The following is a 23,030-nucleotide window of genomic DNA, read 5'->3' on the forward strand; positions in this document are numbered from 1 at the left end:
AAACATTAAGGTATCGAAAATCAACTCTTTTTAGGCACTTTTTGGCACTTGGCCTCAAATGGGTCCAAGCTCAAATCCATTGTACATAAAATGTACTTCCCCTTTCTAGGGATGCATCCAACTAATGACCATTATACTTTGCATAGGTGACTGTGCACATTCTTGAGTATTTCACTCATAGTCCATTCACGGTACGAAGATGGAGTTGGAGCAGTTGTAACCGCTGGCCATTTGTGGAGGCATCCCGGCCGGTTTGACGGTGAATCCGTATGTCTAAGATTTCGAATGTCGCTCGTATGTCACTCGACGTACTTGCGTGATGTTAAAAGTGTGAACCTGTTTTTTCAGATCGGAAGTTAAAACGGTCGTTAGCCCTGCGCGTATCGGATGAATTCGAATATGACGTCATCGCTGATAGAGATCCTCTTACTTTTCTAATTCAATCTAGTTTTCTCGGTAATTGTAGCATTTTTAGGTTTGCATTTGTTAGGTCATTTCTGTCTTAACACGAAGCTATCCACAGTCAGCTCATTTTTGAGGGCAACTTCTCACCTGGCTTAGGATTGTGCAAGGTCAAAGAGGGACTTTCCCGTTGCTAGGGGCGTAACTAACCAGTGCACAATATCTCATGTTTCACTCGCCATTTCCGATATTTTATTAAATCCTCGAAGGAACTGGCGTGTAAAGGTACCTTCGTAATTCGTGGATATTTGTTTAAGCATCTCAGCCACTTGTTTGCAGCTTCAAGTTTATCAGGATATTTCTCACTTTAAGTTGAGTGTTAAGGTAGGCTTAACAGCTTTTTAATTCCTAAGCTAACCAGTAAATTCAATACAACTTAAACAGAGGTTTATCTAACGTACTCTTGGACTGAGACGAAAAAATTCGAACACTACCATTCGCGTGAGGCGCATCTCTTAGTTAATTATCACCATTTTGTGTTCATTCTCGAGTCATCCTTGAAATCACGACAACAACTGGTGCTAAATAAGCGCAAACGAAATAGCACGATTTAGACTTCCGTCCAAACCATCTCGTTAATGCATTTAGTTTCTTTGAAACACGCTCTAATTGGGTCAAGAATAATTTCTAAGACATTATTGTCTCTTCGGAACATTTTTGTACGAATGAATATCTGTCAAGGGGTGCAAAAAAAAAAGCTTCAAATTACAGTAAGCTTCAGCGAGAAATGAATTTAATAAGCAGTACATATCAATTGCTTGCTCGCAGAGAATTCAAATTACGAGACAAGCGATTTGAGATGAACGGCAGAATACGCATCCTATGGCTTCATGTTATGATCATTCTAATCGAATAACCAGGTAAAGACGAAACTAAGATCCAAAAGTTGTCTATTTGGAACGGAAACTATGCGCTTCGTGGTGACAATACGCCGCGGTTTGAAATAAAATGCACAGAGGACTCGATCTTTTGAATATTGTCCTCCAATCTCTCCACATATTGAACCCACAATGGAAAATTGGAAAAATTGGAAGCCAATGAGCAAGAAACGAAAATTTGTGGTAGTTTCTTGTTTACTTAGTGAAAGTAAATATCAGTTACGATTTCGTTTTGGATTTAAGATTTGTTAATAGTTTTCACTCATTCAATTTGAAATTGCTGTGCATTTTAGTTTCGCAAAACTTCATCGATACAAATGAGTGCCGCCTTAAATTTCAGTGTGTGTCGGTTAATTTTACAACGACTAAGCTATCGGGGTTGGCACCTGACTGATTTGGAAAGCAGGAAGGTTGTTCAAATCCATTTCGTTAAGCGTTGTACTTTTAGAAATAACTGAACGTAAAAGTTCAATGTCAGTCACTGAGAATGCAACGGTATTGAAATTATTTTTATTTTAAAAGCTCCAGGAACCTCTTATTTGTTTGTGCCTAGTTTGCTGCAATGTATGTTAAATGTGGCTTATTTGCATGATTGAAATCATGATGTGCTCACGACATGTGCCTTCAAGCGTGAAATGGATTAGACAATCACGCTATTTTACTTCATATCACTCGAGTAAACACGGCAGCAATTAAACGTCTTCAAAGCGTGAAAATATAATCAGGAGCTCCTCTGTTCAATATTTAATGTTAAAATGAAGAATTGTTGCCGATCTACTCTTACACAGTACGGTGTTGCACAACTGTATTTGCTCGAGTCGGTAGCTTCAAATTCTCCAGAGCAGCTACGTGAGTTCAAAGTTAAGACTCCGGAAGGATATAAAATTCTTTGGAGTGTTTCCGGAACTAGAAGAAGTCCTCAGTGGCTCAAACATACACTCGTAATCGTCACAAAGACTAAATGAAATAGAGCACCAAGGGGGTAAATGATAATAAGAGCGGGAAATCTTGATGAAATAAAAGCTAACCAGGCTTTTCCCTCAAGCAAAAAGTTATCGATCATTTCCTCGTGCGATCAGAGGGCTTCGTTTCACTCAAGTTCCTCACGCTATACCGTGACAACTCTGACATGAGCTGTTTTTACTTTAGTTTTGTTTTGTTGTTGTCACACTCTAATCATTTTATTCACTGGAGCAGCGTCCCGGAGGGAATTACACGCTAAAAAGCAGTGTTACGTGTTTTGAGAATAATTAAAATCATTGTGAGGCTGTATCTCTTAGTCAAACAATAACCGCTCTTAGGCAACGGAAGAGTTTCCATTCAATAAAAGATAGAATTGATTGTGTCATTTGCTTCGTGTGACGATGTGTTGTAGGAGTCAATGGATCGTAAGATGTATAAACCTGAAAGAACAACTTCTTTTTATGGTCTCGTTTATTAAACTTCATTTACACCACCTTGGCCAAGCTCCCTCTTTTATTTGTAATCTGAGTGTGATATGAGTAACTTGGCCCTTAAAGTTTGATGCAATCATGATTCCATCCTCTTTGTGTTACTGAATGTGGGGCTGCAACTGTGGAATAATGATAATTTAATCATTGTGATCAAGTGGTGACTTATCTCTCAGTTTTTATTTATTTACAATGATGGAAACTCTCTGCCCACATTTCTTTAGTTTAAAAGCTACTGCTCTTCTGTTACTAATATACATTTTTTAAAATTATGTGTATTTTGCAGATCATATCCAGAGCCTAGTACATTGAGCAGAAAAATTTGTTACTATGGATGTCATCAGTAACGACAAAAGATGGCTTGTGACTCTTGTTACCTCAAATAAGGTCGTTGCTCCAGTTTTACAGGATATCGTGAAACAAGGAATGGACAAACTGTTTGCTATCCTAGATAATTACCTTAAAGGCTTACCGACACCTTGTAGTCTACAAACACTGACCTACGCAGATGTTTGCCATCTGGCAGCCACGCCAAGTCCTGCTTCTTCGCTTAAAGACCTAAATTTCGGAAATATTAACAACAACTCTGGTGTTCATAGAAAGACCAAAACGGCTTATAACTACAATGTAAACAGCCCAGTTGATCTTGCCAAGCTTTATCTTCCATACTACCTTGCAGTATTCTCGGCATTCGACAAATCTATGGATTTGAATGCCGCTCTTAGACTACTGGGATGTAGGAAGTATCCCGTACAAATATTCGTGTCTTCTGATCCTGTGCACGATATTCAGTCGTTGGCAGATGATGTCAGAGAGAATGTCAGGAATCGGGGAAGTCATTTTAAAGAGAGTGACTGGACCCAAATCTTCTTTGACCAATGCTTTGACAAGTTAAAGGCTCTGCTCCAATATCTGCCCCTGCTTCCCGCCAAAAAAAAAAAGAAGCTTTTAGATCAACTCTCTGCATGGAAAACAGAAGGTACTCAAGTAGTGGAATTTAACCATTCAATGAATAGGTTGTTAACATGGCAATTCTCCAGGTCGGATGTTAACTCAAGAGAAATGGAAATACGCTTAAAGAGAGCAGAGACGGGCTTTTCAGGGATCACAGGGCATTTTTCATAGAGATTTGAAAACATAAAATATTTTTGGTTGCATTTTCAATTTCTACGTCTAAACGAAGTTTCGAGAACATTAACCGCTTAGGAACCAAACTCAGACTTGACTACTCTTCATTTACAGGGATTAAGCCCACTGTATAATCTGTGGCAGGGCATATTCCTGGCTTCCATTCATAGCCCTTTGAATATATTTGTGATCATTTATCATCTATTAATCTCGTCAAATCAAACTAGACCGCCTTCGACTGCCATGATGTTTTCATTCTCTCGGCAACTCACGCGAATTTTCGCTTCAGGGGTTTCCCCTGTGCCAACCTGGTCGTTGCAATTAAGTAAGCGGAACAGCAAACTCAGAGGAGCCCGCTTCAGTGTCTCACTGTCTACAGTGACAAATCATTTCCTCTCACCAGTTACTTAGCTTAATCTCTGCGTTATATCAATACAGTCATCATCATTATCATCATCGACATCAGAATTGACATTGTTATTATTATTATTATCGTTATTATTATTATCATTATTATTAATATCATCATTATTATTGCTATTATCATTATTACCACCATTTATTGTACAGTCATCATTTTTAGGTTTCAAGCGGATTGTTGACAATGACGTCAAAGATCTACTTGAAAAATTCCAAAACGTCAAACTTGCTTCAATTAATGACAAATTGGACGACATACCAACTAGGGAGGAGAACGAAAGAGTGATAGAAAAGCTGTCTTCCTTTCACACCAGTATGATGGATAGATTTGATAGAATGGAATCCTTACTTCGAAAAGTTGAGCACAAGCTCGACGGTAAGTTTAAAAACAACTTTTAAAATTCCAGTGAAAAACAATGATGTAAGACTCTTCTGGTCACCAACAATTTCACCCACAAAAGTGTGTAAATTTCCCTTTGACACTCGCGAGCGAGTTGAGGACCACGTGGTTAGATACAGATAGATAAGCTGTTATTATTACGTTGCAAAAGTGTGCAGTCTTGCTCACTGGATACGCCAGTACTGTTAAAATGCACATAATTAAGAGTTCTAATCATTCTGTAATTTTAGGGTTTCTAACATAATTCTCATGTCGAACCTTTAACTGCAAACAAAAAAAAATTATAGAAATACACCGAGCGTACTTCGGTTGTTTTAAAAAGCACACGTCTTTTTTTTATTTCATTAACCCGGTTGCATTTGTTAAATTATGCAGGCATCAGCGTCAGTGCTATAAATCAAGAAGGTAGCAAGAGTGTTCACTCTACAGAATCAAGCGTCTTGTCTACAGACGCCACTTCTAAAGAAACCCGCCAAATGAGTGAAGAGGTAACATAATCTGATAACGGATAGTTTCCAGTCAAAAGCTCAGATTTAGACAAAAACGTAATTTATTTACTGGAGCTGATATGAAATCGTGTGGTTGTTGGGTTTGCCAGGCCTAGAACTCGTGTAGATGAAAAATCAACATTGTGTTAGCTACGATGTACACTAACAGGAGGATAGAAATCATATTTTAAATCACCCGAGAGAATCAAAACAAGAGGACAATTAGATAGACTAAGAGTTATAGAAAGGTTTTCGAAATGACAGTGCCCATTACCTTCGACAGTCCTTCTCCGCGGAAAAACTACACAATCAAATATCACTCTTGGGCTCAAACCATTACTGAAGAAAAGTTCACTTGCTATACAACTTTTATTCGAGTGGAGGACCCACACGGAAAGCAGGACTTAGAGTAGTATACTATACCTGTAACGTGCAAATGTTTTCTTAAAAAAAAGACATTTTTACCTGGAATGCGTTGACTTTAAAATTGCCTTTCTTCCCCCAGAACAAAAACCCAGAATCGACGTGTAAGCTTCGAGCGAAAATTGCCAAAGTAAGTCAAGTACTAAATTGTGTGACAGTTTTATGATGAAGTACATGCTTTAATAATGAAGACAAATTGTGGTTAAATCAGAAGATCAGTTCGATGTTATGTCTGTTATCCTTTATGCGAATATCTCAGAAAAGTTAATTTCGTCTTTTTGAATTCGACGTATCCCGGACCAGGAGCCTCCCTCTCTGCCCTCTAGTTTTCTCCTTGATCTGGAAAGTGGTAATAATCAGCGGATTTATACGTTTCGGATAGCCCTATTAATAATCAAAATTTGGCTTAGGAAATCAGCGCCTGGGACGTCATCTAGCTGCAGATTGTACAATAATCGTGTCAAGGAAAGGACACTCAAGGTCACGGGTAATCATCTCATGTATGAGCGCGGTGCATGATTTTTGCGCGCTTGGCGTTGCTTGCTGATTTGTATATTTCTACACGTTTAGAAATGAAATGTTAGTCCCACTTACTGTCGAGACCATTTTTTCTTCGCTTAATGTTTGATAATACAATTATTAGATACGGTTTTTGTGATATCCAGAATAATCAAGGTCTTGGTAAGGGTATCAGCCTCAGCCTTCCGCCCACCTCGACCTCGATTATTCTGGATATCACAAAAACCCCATCCAACAATTGTTGTGTCTTACCAGCAATGTGCTAAAAAAGGTGTCCTATTTTTACAGTTGTCAAGGCGAACACTGCACAAAGCTGCTATCAGTGGCCGATGTGACTTTGTTAAAGTACTTCTTGAAAATGGTGAAGATGTGGACCAGATGGATGAGGTTGCTCGCTCGATTTTGCGTTTAAATGTGTCTGTTTTTGTCCCCTTTGTATCCGAAATTGAAAGGTATTTTAGCTTTACCTTATGCTTTGCTTTGATTTTGCAGTTCAATTTGACGCCTCTTCACCTTGCCGCATGGTATGGGCAACGAGCTGTTGCGGAACTCTTGTTAAAGCACGGTGCAAATGTCAATGCTGTGGATAGGGTAAGTTGGTAAATACTTGTGTTTGTCTTTTGGAATACGTCAGATATACGGTATAAATAAACAACGTCAGGCAAGCAAAGACTTCTATAAGCTGTTGAAACCTTTCTTCAATCAATTGTTTCTCGTGTTCAGGAATATTCATGTTATTGAGGGAGTTACAGTTCATATATCTTGACCTTTGTAAATTGGCAATTTTTTACCTTTCAGTTTCAAAAAACAGCGCTACAAAAAGCTGAACGCAACAATCACCGATCCATTATTGAGCTTCTTCTGAGGAATAAAGCGAGTCCCAGTTACAACCAACCGGTATGGTCAAATCTTTATTCCTCTTTCATGTTTTGTTTTGGAACTGCCTCTAAAACATCTTTCCATACACAGAAGAGTATCAGGATAACTCGATAAGATTTAGCAAACTTCTCTTTTCTTTACGGTTGTTTACTACCAGTTTGCAATAGTTTTATGTTTTGTGCACGGCTTCTTTTTTATGGTCTTAGCGTCTTCTTCCATAAATAACGAACAGCAGGGCATACATTTTGCTGTTCACATGCGCTCCGTTCAATCTTAGAGTGTTCCACCGCGAAGAGGTTTAAAATATGACTCATACAATCTTAATCGAAATATAATGTCTTAATTACTTAAGATTGCGATGCAACATTGCCATTTTCAGTGTTTTTGAATAGTAACTTTTAGATGATCTACTAGTTTTTTTTGTTAAGTATTATGTTGAACTCGTCATGACATACCATATCTGTATCAGTGTCACACAAAACAGACGCATCTACATGAGCTGAATCGTTTGATGTTGACCTAAGAACTATTTTTCCGTTACGATGTTGACCTAAGAACTATTTTTCCGTTACGAATTTTTGTTTTTCTTTTTTTGATAAATTATTAACTACAACCAATTTTTCATTACAGCCTAGCCTACTGACCCTTTCAAGAAAAGCTTTTCTCCATGTAGATGCACAATCCGGCTTCAACAGACTGCAGGCCGCTGTATTTCATGGCGACTATGGCACGCTTTGTACAGCTACTATCTATCTTGGGAATGTTGTCCAAGACATGAATTTACAAAAAACAGGACGCCAAGCAAAGGCATTTCCTGGAAAAACTGCGTTAGAGATTCTCTTGGCTCTCCAAGATAAAGGAGAAGGAAATGTTAAAATAGAAGAACTGTATAAAATGGAAGTTGAGAAGATCGATACATTAACTGAGCTGCACTTGTGTAAAGACAACAATGATGTAGAGAAGGCTGTCGAGATTGTTCTAAACGAGGGTATGGATATAAACATACCAGGAAAAAGCAACCGTACGCCTTTGTTGTGGGCAAGTCCATCAGTCTCTGGTGAGTTTATTAAGACCCTCATTGATCTTGGAGCTGACATAAATGCTCAGAGGACAGACGACAACATTGCACCTTTGTCTTTAGCAGCTGATTGGAACAACTACATGGCCGTTGACATCCTTTTAAAGCATGGAGGCAATGTGGGTCTTCCAAGTCTCTCAAAAACGGTGGGATTGCATGGGTGCGCAGAAAACGGATTCTTGAGTGTCTCCCGGTTACTAATTGATTCAGGATGCGACATTAATTTGCGCAACAACAAAGGCCAAACCGCGCTTTACTTAGCCGTCAAAAATAAACACAAACACATTGTCAAATGTTTACTTGAAAGCAAAGCGGATGTGAATGTGAAGTACAAGGAGAATGCAAGTGAGAGAATTTACCTTGTTCGTGGGAAGGACAGAGGAAAACCAGCGTGGCACTATGTCCTAGTAGAGAAAGCTTTGTTGTCCTTGTTCTTGAGGCAGACTAATGGAAGTAGTCTTGACGTTGCAGACATTGGATTCGTCCTCACGAGTGGATGGGGAAAGGGTCCTCCGGAGGACGCACAGAAGAATATCAGTGAAATGGGTGCTATCTTTCCTGACACACAAAGTCGAACAGTTCTACATGTTGCCAGCAAAAGTGCTAGTCTCGAGATCGTTGATCTGCTAGTGAAATACAAAGCAGATATAAACGCGAACGACATGGACGGCTTTACCCCACTGCATTTGGCTGCGATGTATGGCAACATTCAAGTTGTTAAAAAACTGGTTGAAACCAACGCCGACGTTAACTTGAAAGTGGATGGAAAGGATGCGGCTAACCTGGCTCGCATGAACGAAGAAACAGAAATTGAGGAATACCTTAAATCAAAAAGAAGCCTTCCCCAAAGAGACTCGGAAAGTCAATCGGCGCAAAGTCAACTGGCGGAAAGTCAATAGGCGGAAAGTCAGTGAGCGGAAAGTCAACCGGCGGAAATTCAACCGGCGGGAAGTCAATCGGTTTTAAAAGTTGCCATGAAAGGGGCAGCACAAGGCTTAAAGTATCTTGAACATGGCGTAAAGTTCCTCGAGGAAAATTTTAGTTAACTTATGCCGTTCACCCTTTTTTCAGACTTTTCATCACACGATCTTTGTTTTACATATAATCAGCGCAATTTCCTAACGGCGTGGCACTATTATTTCCATCGCCGTGTTGAACAAAATTCATTTAATATTTTGGATCAGTAAATGTTTGATTTTTTAAAATTATTTTGACTTTCTTTGAAGGAAAGTTGATTGAAAAAGTGGCAAATAATCGGCTTTGTGAAAATCGTGCGGTTATTCGCTTTTGTTTTGTACATATGTGAAAGTTTTATTTCACCTGCACTCATGATATAACAATCGATTCAACGGGTATTTTCACAACGCAATGTAGCAAACAGGGATTCAAAGAAATAATTTTTTAAGAACAGTTTTTCATTAATTTGAAGTAGCTTTTAAAAAACCCATGAAGCCAAAAAGAAGGAAAAAAAAAGTAAAAGAAAAGAAATTGCAAGCATGGAATTTATATATGTTGTTCACCGGACGAGAGGTCCGTAATGGGAAAAACTGTGCCCGAGGTCCTGGATACCACCCAAGGCCGTAGGCCGAAGGCGGTACACAAGACGGAGGGCACAGTTTTTCCCAATACGGACCGACCTTGGCTGGTGAATAGCATTTTTATTTTTTTCTAAAACCTAACAAATGGTGCAAAAGAGTCTGAATGATAAAGAGCTGTAATTACGGCAAGATTCTCCATAAACGGAACAATTTATGAGCGAGTAGATGGTAGAGAAAACAAGGGCAATGCAAATGAAAGAGAGAGGTTTCATCAAAACATATTTATTTGAGTACTGATATTAAAAGGTGATTTAAAAGGTTTCCAAGAAAACTTCAAAACAAAGGATTGGATACCGCCCGCTGTGAGCGGGCCGGTGGGGAAAATACTGCCCGCTCTCGGAACCAATCAGATTGCAGGGTTTGTAGAATACCGCCCGCTCACGAACTGAGAAAAAAATTAAGTAGTTTACGATGCGAGGCAAAGGAAACATACCAAAATATAAGAAAACCATGCAGTAGATGAGTGCAAAAACTAGACCTGAAAATTTTACAAGAGATTATTTATTCCGAATTGCACGAGAAAAAGTCATTTGATTAATTATAATTAATAATATACTAGATAGCTTATCATAATTATGCAGAAGCAAAGTGCGCGCATCAAGTGCAAAAATAATTTATTCAAACCCTACGAGTGACATTGTGCGCTCGGTCAAAACAACAGCGTACGATCAAAACAAATAATATACAATTATGTTTTCACATCTTTAAGGCGCAAAAAAGTTCAAAGTCCGGTTAAACAGTTCAAGAAATTGTTCAGTTTGGTTTGTTACTTCTTTCCCCTGAATTAACCCTCTTGACATTATTTCAAGAGTATTTCAACACTAACTGATACAAAATTACAAGAGATGTGAGAGATTTGTAGGTGACGACTGAGTGTTTTCATAGTTAGTTTCAACGTCATCAGCCTCTAATTCATTACCAGTCCACGTGACACTTTTAAGACTAAATAAGAGCACTTTAGATCTATATTGTGAAGTTAAAATGATAGACGATATTTGTGAGATCGAACCGGAAATACGTTATGATTTCCTCCTGTGCAAGTATCACACAATTGTATTTTTACTTTCTCAAACCGAAAGTATCTCAGGAAACTTATTGCAACTAATCAGAGCTTCTTCAGATTATAGTTTGATCCTAATCACGTTTCTTAATGCTTGCCTAAGCCTTGAAAAGAAGTTTAGTCCCTCGCATAACATGATGTAGCAAGGCAACTCACTTATCAAAGAGGACGCATCAAAAACACAAAGATCGTAGACACGTAGACACGTAGACCATTATAGGTTGCATAGTAAACATAGCGAGTCCCATCGTTCCACTGCGCAAACTCGTATGTTTCACTCGCCACTTCGACGCTTAAATCTCGGTAAGAAAGAATTGGAGTATATTAACAAGCAGTAGCTATTCGTTCAGGCATTCCGCCGGTTTCTTTGAGGCGTCAAAATTATCAAGATATTTCTCACTTTAACTTGAATGCTACGGTAAGTTTAACAGCATTTCCTGAGCTGTGTTAAATCGATGCGTATCTGACAGTCGAACAAAATGAGTGCGTGGAGACTTTCGTTTAAGTTATCCCGTATTTACATCTGGTTTTCATACGGAATACACTCCATTTGGGTTCAGAATTACTGTCTAAGGCAAAGCATTATTTTCTGAATATTCTGTATTGATAAATATTTCTCAAGAGCCGAAAGAAAAGACAAAGAGGACTTAGTTTACGCAAGCTATGGCGAGAAAAGGAACTAATAAATAATGCTTTAGCAATTGCTTGAGAAGTATCCAGAAGACGAGACGTTCAATTCGAGATAAGCGGCTGAGCATGCATGTTATGATCATTCTGATCAAGCTACTTGATGAAGACAAAAGCTTGATCCATAAGATGGCTGTTTGGTGCGGAAGGCTAGTTAAAGTTATGATCATTCCAATCAAACTACTCGATGAAGACAAAACCTTGATCCAAAAGATCAATGTTTGGTGCGGAAGGCTGTGTTGTCGTGTAATGATGCTTGAAACCAATTACAGAAGGACTCACTCTTTTGAACACGTACCTTCGATGTCTTAAAATACCGAGCAAAAGACACTTAAATGGAGGTTCAGTGAATTCAGTGGGTAACTGACATTGAAGAAGGAAGGTTCAATTGACTAGGAGAAAATGTAGAATAAATTCATGGTAACTTAGCGACGCCAAAATAATTTCAGTTTCGATTCCGTTTGGATCGAAGCCTTGTCAATATTATCATAACAAGTTACTCGACTTGAAACTGCTTTGAATTCCAGCTTCGTGTCACTTTTTTGTTGCAAACCAGCACCACCCTAGTCTGAGAAGTCCATTCTTTTGGGACATTCAAATTCAATTCCAAATTCGATTTCAGTAACTAAGAATAGAGCATAAAGCTGAGCTAATACTATGTTCGACCGTTTCCGGGACTTCTTTTTAGCTTTTTTCCGATAATTGGAAGATCTATATTGTGAAGTTAAAATGATAGACGATACTTGTGAGATCGAACCGGAAATACATTATGATTTCCTCCTGCGCAAGTATCACGCAATTGTATTTTTACTTTCTCAATTCGGAAGTATCTCAGGAAACTTATTGCAACTAATCAGAGCTTCTTCAGATTATAGTTTGATCCTAATCACGTTTCTTAATGCGTGCCTAAGCCTTGAAAAGAAGTTTAGTCCCTCCCATAACATGATGTAGCAAGGCAACTCACTTATCAAAGAGGACGCATCAAAAACACAAAGATCGTAGACACCATTATAGGTTGCATAGTAAACATAGCGAGTCCCATCGTTCCACTGCGCAAACTCGTATGTTTCACTCGCCACATCGACGCTTAAATCTCGGTAAGAAAGAATTCGAGTATATTAACAAGCAGTAGCTATTCGTTCAGGCATTCCGCCGGTTTCTTTGAGGCGTCAAAATTATCAAGATATTTCTCACTTTAACTTGAATGCTACGGTAAGTTTAACAGCATTTCCTGAGTTGTGTTAAATCGATGTGTATCTGACAGTCGAACAAAATGAGTGCGTGGAGACTTTCGTTTAAGTTATCCCGTATTTACATTTGGTCTTCATACAGAATGCACTCCATTTGGGTTCAGAATTACTGTCTAAGGCAAAGCATTATTTTCTGATTATTCTGTTTTGATAAATATTTCTCAAGAGCCGAAAGAAAAGACAAAGAGGACTTAGTTTACGCAAGCTATGGCGAGAAAAGGAACTAATAAATAATGCTTTAGCAATTGCTTGAGAAGTATCCAGAAGACGAGACGTTCAATTCGAGATAAGCGACTGAGCATGCATGTTATGATCATTCTGATCAAGCTACTTGATGAAGACAAAAGCTTGATCCATAAGATGGCTGTTTGGTGCGGAAGGCTAGTTAAAGTTATGATCATTCCAATCAAACTACTCGATGAAGACAAAACCTTGATCCAAAAGATCAATGTTTGGTGCGGAAGGCTGTGTTGTCGTGTAATGATGCTTGAAACCAATTACAGAAGGACTCACTCTTTTGAACACGTACCTTCGATGTCTTAAAATACCGAGCAAAAGACACTTAAATGGAGGTTCAGTGAATTCAGTGGGTAACTGACATTGAAGAAAGAAGGTTCAATTGACTAGGAGAAATTGTAGAATAAATTCCTGGTGACTTAGCGAGGCCAAAATAATTTCTGTTTCGATTCCGTTTGGATCGAAGCCTTGTCAATATTATTATTACAAGTTACTCGACTTGAAACTGCTTTGAATTCCAGCTTCGCGTCACTTTATTGTTGCAAATCAGCGCCACCCTAGTTCACGAAGTCCATTCTTTTGTGACATTCAAATTCAATTTCAAATTCGATTTCTGTAACTAAGAATAGAGCATAGAGCTGAGCTAATGCTGTCACGCCATCTGCCAAATTGTACTATGTTCGACCGTTTCCGGGACTTCTTTTTAGCTTTTTTCCGATACAGTCGAACCTCGATTATCCGGACTCGGTGGGACTAGGGTAAATAGTCCGGATAATCGAGAGTCCGGATAATCGAAAATATGAATATTAATGAGACAATTGAGTTAGGATCGTCTCGTGTGTTTACATAACCCACGCTCATCGAACTGATCAAGCATGACATTCCCTTAGCAACAAAACAATGCTGAACCAATCAAATTCAGCTGAACGCATTAGAATGCTTCTTATCTCTTTTTGTCTCCGGGCGCTCGATCTTTCGAAAGCGGAGCGTGTAATGCGCTGTTTTAAACACAATTTTCCTGACTTTTTACATAATTTCTGAATTTTTTTACCTCATAAAGTTTTTAACATTTAAGGGCATTAATATTCATGAAAAAACGGGACCAGAGAAAAAGTCCGGATAATCGAAAAGTCCGGATAATCGATGTCCGGATAATCGAGGTTCGACTGTAATTGGAAGTGAAATTTCGGAACAAGCGAGCAGGCAAGTAGCAACAGAAGAACCAAATGAAAGTTTTGTAAACATACCAGGCGCCATAATTTACGTTATTAAAACGTGAGCAGATACGAAAATCCTCAATTGAAAAACAAAATAGACATTCCGAGTTTTAAAGATTAATTAACGCTCAGTTAGATTGCAAGCTTACGTACGGAAATTAAAATCAAACACAGCTGACACTCATATAATATATAAAGTTCAGTGTTCAAAACAAAACAGAACAAGACAGAAATTATGAAAAATATAACCAAACTGGCATAACTGATAAAATTCATTCTAATCATGACGGTATCTAAGCGAAAATGATCATGCTGAGTTCCATCGCGGCTCGCTCATCATGGCGATCTCCGGTCACCACAGTAAAGCAAGCCTCAGAAACTACATCGGCCGCCCTACGAGTGAAAAAATAAGAACTTGCTCTGATATCCTTTCCGATGCGTTGAGAGCACTCAAGAAGTGGGGAGAGACACTCGACTACGTCTCGTGTTTCTCCCTACAATTCTTTCGTGCTCTAGCCGCTTCCTGCGTGCTTTATAACAGAACAGAGCACAGTCAAGGCTTCTCTATTTGTTAACTAATTTCTCTTTTGGAACGTTCAGGAACCTCGTAGCGTGTGTGTTTTTAGTCGCTGAATCTATCTCTTCGTTAGCCCGGCGTTTCTCTGGTTGCTTAAATCGGTTCCTCCTAAAGCATTTTCTACCACGTCGCGAGTAGCGTCAAGTTCTGACCCATTTCATTTCCTAATTCAAAGAAGTCCCCTTTTGACCTTCACCATTATGGATTACAACTCTCGATAGCTACCGACATGTACAAAATAATAAAATAATTTGCAGTTATTTTGATGATTACAGATCCTTTCAAGCGTTTAGTTCATTGAGCAGTGAAACGTATCATTATGGATGTGGACGACAAAAGATGGCTTGTGACTCTTGTTACCTCAAATAAGGTTCTAGCCCCTGTTTTGACAGATATTGTGAGACAAGGAATGGACAATCTTTATACATTCCTAGATAATCACCTTAATGGCTTACCGATACCCTGCAGCCTTATAACATTGACCTTCGCGGATGTACGCCGTCTGGCGGCCACTCCAAGTCCCCTTGAAGGCTTAAATTTTGGAAATATTAACAACAATTCTGATACCCACGGACAGAAAAAAAAGGCCTACAACTACAGTGTAAGCAGCCCAGTTGATCTTGCCAAGCTGTACCTCCCAAATTACCTTGCGGCGTTCTCGGCATTCGACATATCTATGGATATGAGTGCCACTCTTAGATTACTAGGACGTAAAAATTACCCCATAAAAATATTCTTTTCTTCCGATCCTCGGTATAACATCCAGTCATTGGCGGATGATGTCAGGAAGAATGTCAGGAATCGAGTATGTCATTTTAATGAGAGTGATTGGACACAGATCTTCTTCGACCAATGTTTTGACAAGCTTAAGAATCTAGTCCGAGGTTTGCCGCTTCTGAATGGGATGGAAAAGAAGAAACTTTTGGATCAACTTTCGGAATGGAAAGCCAAAGGTAATTAATTATTGTCAGCAACATCATACAGAGCATTCAAATGATAACGCATTTATTATATAAATCTCTGTGTGAGAATTTGGATAGGGAATGCTTAGGCCAACCCACAAAGACCTTAGGATCGTAGAAATTTTTTCAGGGGCACAGAGCATCCTACCCAAGAATATATATGGAGAATAATACATGGGCGCTCGTAGATATGGAATTTCTCTTCGAGTGTCTAACTCGAAGTTAGATGTCGATTTGAACACGAGAAGAGAAATTTCATATCTTCAAGTAGCCATATATTATTTTGTTTATCGTATAAACACAATAGCCCTTTACCGACAAAAAAAGTCGACTTTAATTATGAATGAAAATGAAAGGATCCACAACCCCGAGTAAAAATCGTAAAGTGCGTTGGCGCATTGAAAGGTGAAAACATGCGTTTGTTTTTGTGGTGATTCGACTCATGTTTTCAGATGGGCCCAAAATTCTCAGTTATTTAATTGATCCTTGCCGACAGAAGAAATCTTTCAGGTACACGGCCAAAATAGGCCTGCGGCAAATCTTCCAGTTGTCGATTGTCGCTCTCAACCGCTAGAGATGCCATTATCAAAGCCACTGAATACGTAACTTTCGGTTTTTCTTTTCGTATTTTGGTTTTCTTCCCCTTCTATGAACGTCACTGTCGGTAAGCGATACGGATTTTTCATAATTTTTTTGAAGCTACAATCCGGAAATATTCCGAAAAACGACTTTCGATTGAGAATGGTGAAGGCTTTGCCGTTCATTCATCAACCTGACGGAGTGGCGCAAAAGGCGAAGACGTATCAGCAGCTGATTGGCGACATCAATCTTTTTCACGAAACACAATGTGAAAAAATATCGTATTTTTTCACTTGTGTTTTTTACGGCTTTTCTCAGGGCTGGAAATCCTCATATAACACTGTACTTTACATGATAATGTCCATTTATTCGTTCTTTTATTAATTTTTTTGATCGTTTATTCATCGCCCTATTTATTCGTTCATGGATCTCATTGTTTTTATTTTTTGTCCATTTACACATTCTTTAAGGTTTGCAAACGGTTGGTAAGGAAGATGTGAAAGACCTGATGGCACAGTTTCAAATTGATCGACTTAAAGACATCCAAGAAAAATTGGAAGATAAGCCAACAAGGGAAGAGATAAAGAGAATGATGCAAAAGCTGTCCGACGCTGTCGAGGTAATTTTGTCAAGATTTTACGAATTTAAAGATTTAGGTATAAGTGGGCTAAAGGGTAAATTCGTCAACAACAACATCTATTTATACACAGTAAATTACATCTTGAATCGACATTCGGTTAGAATGAATTGAATTGAATTGACATTCGGTTAGAAAATAAAAGGACAGCCACGTTTTCCGTACCACAAATTCCCTTTTTTAAGATGACTCGCTATTACCAGGTTCTTTGATGGTTGAGTTGCATTTACAGAGCTGGATCGAATATCGGCTAAATTTGAGACAGTGTGGTGACCTAATCCTCAAATCACAGGACCTCGTTCTACACACTACAATAGAACCGCACTAACTCGAAATTTCAAGGGAAACAAAAATGGTTCGGCAGGGATATCACTGGGACATGAAAACCCCATGGCAGGGATATCACTGGGACATGAAAACTTAATGGCAAGGATATCACTAGGACATGAAAACCCCATGACAAGGATATCACTGGGGCATTAAAACCCCATGGCAGGGATATCACTAGGAAAGGAAAACCTCTTGTTATGGAAATTGCTGGGACATAAAAACCCCTTTTGAGGGAAATCTCTGGGAATTCTGTGTCCCATTCATGGTTTTTGTATCACTGTCCCATTCTGGGAATTTCCCAGAGAGAACCCAATGAAAACCCTGAAACAACCCACCTTAATCACAGAATGGGAATTGCAAAAAGTTCCCGTGAATTAAAAGCGCCAATTATAAATTGCTGGTGTTCTGAAGCAGATCCATAGCGCTAAATATCAATCATATGTTTTAGTGTCAATCGATAGTCTTAAACCTTTGTGGCTTGCGCTATTTAAAAAATACAGAAATTGTAACAATGTCAGGCATCAGTGTTGCCACTAATCGTTTGTGATTAGTAGAAATAGCTAGCGCAAAACATCGACCGTTAGTGCTTGTATTGCGGCTTATTATTTACGCACAATTCGTCTCTATAGATATGATCACTCCTATGGTGTTATTTACGCCATGGGGAAATTATCAATCTGCATACGCCAAATTTCTTGATCTCTCAGTGACATTGACGAGCACCTGATATACGTATTTGCTATGCCTAATCCTTGCAGTAAGATGCTCATGGAGCATCATGGTTTAAATGAGAAAACATTGTGCAGATACCTTTTTAATTTTCCAATTTTAATGAAATCAAACTCGTTTAAAGAAGTTGGTTTTTACAATGCAAATCACAAGCTTATAGTTCCACCACTGTTTGTGATAAGAGCTGCCACAATTTCAGTACATACATGCCAAGATACAATTGCAACATTTGGTTTAATTACAACAGACTAGCTTATATATCCCTCTCACTCGGAGTTCTCATGGGTATTTCTCCTCACTGTCTGCTATACAATTCTTATGATGCTAGTTAGGATGATTTGGTATTGGATCAACTTGTAAACATCTAATTGATATTTTTCTCTATAGTCATCACTTGTCTACTCGATATTCTGTCTTAATTGGTAACTCATGGGATCATAGAAGTTTTTTAAATGGTAAAAGTTTGAAAGTTACTGTAATCTATAGCTTGGCAGTTGCCACATGGCTTCTCCACAAGAATGAATTTTATGAAAGCCAAAGGTTTCATGGTTTTATTAATTGACAGAAACATGGAAGGTAATTACTGAAAAACAATGTAGGAAAAGGATAACTTCATTATTAAGCTTCATGTAGATGGATTTATGCTGTCTCTCTCTGATCACAGTAGAACCCTGATAACTGAAACTCCCAAGGGAAATGAAAATTGGTTGAGTTATACAAAATTTTTAGACCTCATTTTCTCTGCTGCTTAAGTATTGTTCATTACTTTAAAGATCACTTTCATATTCATTTCTTAAACTGAAGTTCATGTGAATGATTTTCATATATCCACAGTCTGAGAAGTTTGGTGTCAATTAGCTATGACCAACACCTAAATGTTAATCAACTGATATTTTTACTTGAACTTACTTGTACTTACTTGATTTTTTTGTATGTGGAGAAAATAATTTCAAACATATTTTGAATTTATCAGTACAGTTATATTTTTATCCTTTTCCACAGAGTCGTATCATTGGTGCCAAGGATGATTCAACTCCTTATGGGTTTTGGGTAAGTTTAAAGATGTATACACCCCTATGCATGTAAATTTTGAGTGTTTGATAATGCTAGTGGTTTATATTGATAAAGCAATGCACTCATCAACCAGAACATAAGATCATCTTTAATGAGTTTACAGACTGAGAATAAAAAAAAATTTTTTTGGGTAATTTTTAGAGAAATCAAATAGCAGAACACACTGGGAGGTGGGAGTGGCTGAGTGTAATCTTGAGATCCTGGGTTTTAAGTCCTTTGCCTTGCTACATACTAGATTTGTAATCGGGTTTCTTGTGTTTCCTTGACTGCACTTAGTACAATTTATAGCCAACTGGTCTGCCTCCTGCCAGTTGGGGTTCTTAACTATTATAAGCTGGTTATTCAAACAGCCATTGTCTGAGAAAACCGCATCCTAACAACCTCAATTTTGTTGGACCTTGTATTTAAATATTTATTTTTGTAAACAGTGGCAAGAGGGCAGAAAGCAAACAGTGGAACGACATCTGTTTAATTAAACTGACCCTCTTAAGGAGAGAGCCTGAGGCCCACTTATTGGGTAAAATTGTGGTTTGGTTTAGACCTGTTGTAAATAACCAGTGCTATGTTTGTGTTCACCAACAATTACTATCAAAATGTTTATTTCCAACTTGTTTGAATTCATAATTTCATAATTTTTAAATGCATTGAGACTTGTGAAATACTGACCAATAACTGTTTATTATTATTGATAATTATTATTATTATTTTTATCATTATCATTATAATAATTATTATTGTTATTATTTTAATTTATTTATGTTTTATTATTATCTTGACAACAAAAGTTTAGCATTGAGTTCCTTTAATTAGAGTAACCTTGATTTTTTCTTTTTCGCCTTTTATGCAGATTGGCATTTGCACGAGCTTGGCCATCATAGCTTTTGCACTATCTGTACTCATGTTTCATTACAACCGTACTGCTATGGTTGAATACACTCATATCCTTACCTGCAAGACTTGCTTTTTCGTTTTTTTCAAAGCCTTTTGTTACTCTGAGAGTGAGAGGCATATGGCTACTGTTGCAACTGGGTTATGTTTCTACCATCTTCTTTGTGCTTTTTTTTTGTTTTTTACGGCTCTTATTGCATTATTCTGCTGCTTTAATGCTCTTTGTGGCAACACCCTAAGAAGAGTGGTTCGTACTATCTGCAGACACTTTCATGAATTGCTTGGTAGAATCTTTTGCTAGATATGCCACAATTAGACTATCCACCCCTTAAGTCCCATAAGTGACCAACACAGAATTTCTCCTTACAATATCAACGCAGTATCAAGTAGACAAGTCATGAGAATAAAGAAAAAAGTATCATCTAAAGGATTATTTTTTGATCCAATACCAAATTTCTAAAGTAACATCCTGAGAATTGTATAGCAAACAGCAAGGAGAATTTCTAATAAGGTCTGGGAGTGAGAGGGTTAAGAAGGCACCGAATGTTAGATGATCATTCAACCAGTACTAGTGTCAGAGGCTTAAAATGCATAGAGCACCTAGTACATATTTGTACTCCTGGGTACAAGAGAGAGACCATGCTAGAGGAGTGTCATGTTCAAGAACATAACTCAGTGACCTAGCTTGTATTAAACACAGCTTGAAAGGACATGAAGATCTCTAACATTGAAGTTCCAGCTTATCTCTCACAATTATTTTTACCTGCTGTACTAAATATTAATGACTAGTATTTTGTCAGCAACGATGTAAAAAAACTTCTATTTTGCTTTCAGTTCGAGCTAAACTTGAAAATAAGCATGATGGCTTTTTTGGTTGTCTCTGAATAGTCAGTGGGGTCGACCAAGCTCAGTTGTAGAGACCCACTCAGTCCCTTTTCCCCTTTGTCACTTAGTCTGAATTGTCAGCCGTCTCCTCGCCCCAATCCTTCAAGTGATATGGTTCGTGATTATTTTGAAGTTGCCTGAGAGTGATTATAGTATAGTGTAGTAAGTTCTATTATAGTAATGACAAAAGGGTTTGTATTAAATATTAGGCGAGAAGAAATAAGTAAATCTTCTTAGGCGAAACGGGAAGTGGAAAGGATTTCGTTTCTGAGCAGTCACAATTTATACTGAATTGTTAAAGGACGCAAGGATGAAAACAAGGATACATTTTCGATGCACAATTTATTCAAGTAATAATTTATTCTATCCATATCAATTTTGTATTGTTTGCATACTGGAGATCGTATAAAGACCAATTCCGGTGTGGTAATATCTTCTGAAATAGTAAATCCTTTCGCTTATTTATTTTAGATAGGTCCTATATAGTTCGTACAACTTTTCTCAACGAATTATTTGCGAAATTTAGTTTGATAAGACCCTGGTGTTTCTCTCTTGAAATTAAATCGCTTTTTACTTGCGATACTTTTGCCTTCTTGTTTACATTATGAGAGATATCCTTTGCACTGGTAAGTAGTAGGCTTTTCGCTTCTAATGGCTGTTCGCCCCTCCCAACAGGATGCTGTGTGTACGAGATCGAGAGTTCGCCTTATAAAGTTTGATATTAGGATTTATTTGTTACTAAATTTTCCTCCAGTATTTATTGTCATAACTTATTTTGTTGAGTGACACAGAGTGTCCATGTATTCATAGCATTTCCCATCAGTCTAATAAAGATTTCATTGCACGCAACACTAAATACTATGATATTGCATAATCAAATGATATGTCACTATGATATTTATTTCTCACGTAAAATTTGGTGGAAACGAAGATTGTCAATTGCACAATAAATCGGTACAGTTTTTATTTTTATGCCGACCTAAATGCCCGCGATGGAGAGGGTTACACTCCACTGCATTTAGCAGCGATGTATGGATCCATTCAAGTTGTAAAAAAGCTAGTTGAACTCAACGCTGATGTCAATTTGAAAGTGGGTCGGAAAAAATGCAGCTGACGTGGCTCGCATGAACGAAGATGCAGAAATCGAGGAAATTTCTCAAATCCAAGAGAAGCTCACCCTTAAAGGGCTCAGACATTTAATCGACTCAAAGTCAGTCGATTTTAAAATGCGCTAAAAGAGGCAGAACGCGGTTTAAGGTTCATTGAGGAAAATGTTGTTAACTCATCCCGCATACTGGAAACGTAGATTTTTTCAATACATAGTTTTTGTTTTACGAACAGTCAGTGCCATCACACAATTTCGGAAAAGCTTGTGAATTTGAGCGCATTTAAGCACCAAGAAAGTTCGAATTCAGTGGATATGGCACAAGTACTTCTAGTTCTGCGTTGCTGCGTTGACGGTTTTTTTTTAAACTTTGACCGGTGAATGGAAATTAATGATTTGCCTCATGTTGTGACATTTTTAACAAAACATCGTTTAAGACAGAACCGCAGCAAATGAGCGGCTAAATGAAATGCTTGTGGTTTTGCACTTGTCTTTTGTGCAAAATATTTCAACGTAAATATATGCAATGACACATCAATCGATTTAGATTTTACCTAAGGGTATTTGTAACGTGGCAAATGAGGATTCGAACAAAAGATTATTTTCTTAAAAAAATTTGAATAAGCCACTTCAAATCTTCTCAGTTCTTGTGAGACGAAAGAGGCTAAATATTTTCACACTTTACGGAAAGGATAAACTGGACTACCACTTTTTGACGTCAAAGTTTCTAAAGAGACAGCTCAGAAAAGAGATACTTTCTGTTTTATCTAAGAAGACTGAACCGCCTCTTTCCGCCTGGTATTCAATTTTAATCCTTGTGCTCTTTACTGCAGCATTTACTACACTATAAACACCCTCACTCAACTCCCAAACAAGCATGGACAATATTCTTACAACGGTTACCGAGTACGAGAAATAAGGTTATATCTAGCTAAAAAATTCTAGCTGGGGCGATATGAAAAAGTAACTGATCAAACTACAGGAATCTGAGAGGCAAGGAAGCCATATTTGTTAAAATTGTGCACAGTGCTGGATCAATAGAATATTTGTGTTGACTTTAATGCTGTATCTAGGTAAATTAATTTTGCG

General features: G+C 38.0%; 2 protein-coding genes across 3 annotated transcripts; both read left to right on the plus strand.

The window, feature by feature from the left end:
- The first annotated feature begins 642 nt into the window (after nucleotides 1-642).
- Nucleotides 643-9,529, plus strand: LOC113671071 (uncharacterized). Of its 2 annotated transcripts, XM_089201618.1 has the most exons (9): nucleotides 643-786; nucleotides 3,078-3,770; nucleotides 4,503-4,715; nucleotides 5,115-5,227; nucleotides 5,733-5,780; nucleotides 6,458-6,556; nucleotides 6,662-6,760; nucleotides 6,968-7,066; nucleotides 7,679-9,529. In XM_089201618.1, exons 2-9 carry the CDS (start codon nucleotides 3,122-3,124, stop codon nucleotides 9,023-9,025), a joined length of 2,667 nt encoding a protein of 888 aa, XP_089057744.1. In that variant the 5' UTR covers nucleotides 643-786; nucleotides 3,078-3,121; the 3' UTR covers nucleotides 9,026-9,529. The 2 variants fall into 2 exon arrangements, with proteins under 2 accessions (XP_089057744.1, XP_089057750.1); XM_089201624.1 differs by lacking the exons at nucleotides 5,733-5,780; nucleotides 6,458-6,556; nucleotides 6,662-6,760.
- A 3,039-nt stretch (nucleotides 9,530-12,568) lies between these two features.
- Nucleotides 12,569-21,681, plus strand: LOC149053408 (uncharacterized). Its single transcript, XM_089201774.1, has 5 exons — nucleotides 12,569-12,683; nucleotides 15,028-15,705; nucleotides 16,764-16,912; nucleotides 18,992-19,039; nucleotides 19,911-21,681. The coding sequence occupies exons 2-5, from the start codon at nucleotides 15,072-15,074 to the stop codon at nucleotides 20,250-20,252; spliced, it is 1,173 nt and encodes a 390-aa protein (XP_089057900.1). The 5' UTR covers nucleotides 12,569-12,683; nucleotides 15,028-15,071; the 3' UTR covers nucleotides 20,253-21,681.
- The last annotated feature ends 1,349 nt before the right edge of the window (nucleotides 21,682-23,030 follow it).

Source organism: Pocillopora damicornis, chromosome 1 (genome assembly GCF_964200805.1).
Source record: "Pocillopora damicornis chromosome 1, jaPocDami1.2, whole genome shotgun sequence".
Lineage (NCBI taxonomy): Eukaryota > Metazoa > Cnidaria > Anthozoa > Scleractinia > Pocilloporidae > Pocillopora > Pocillopora damicornis.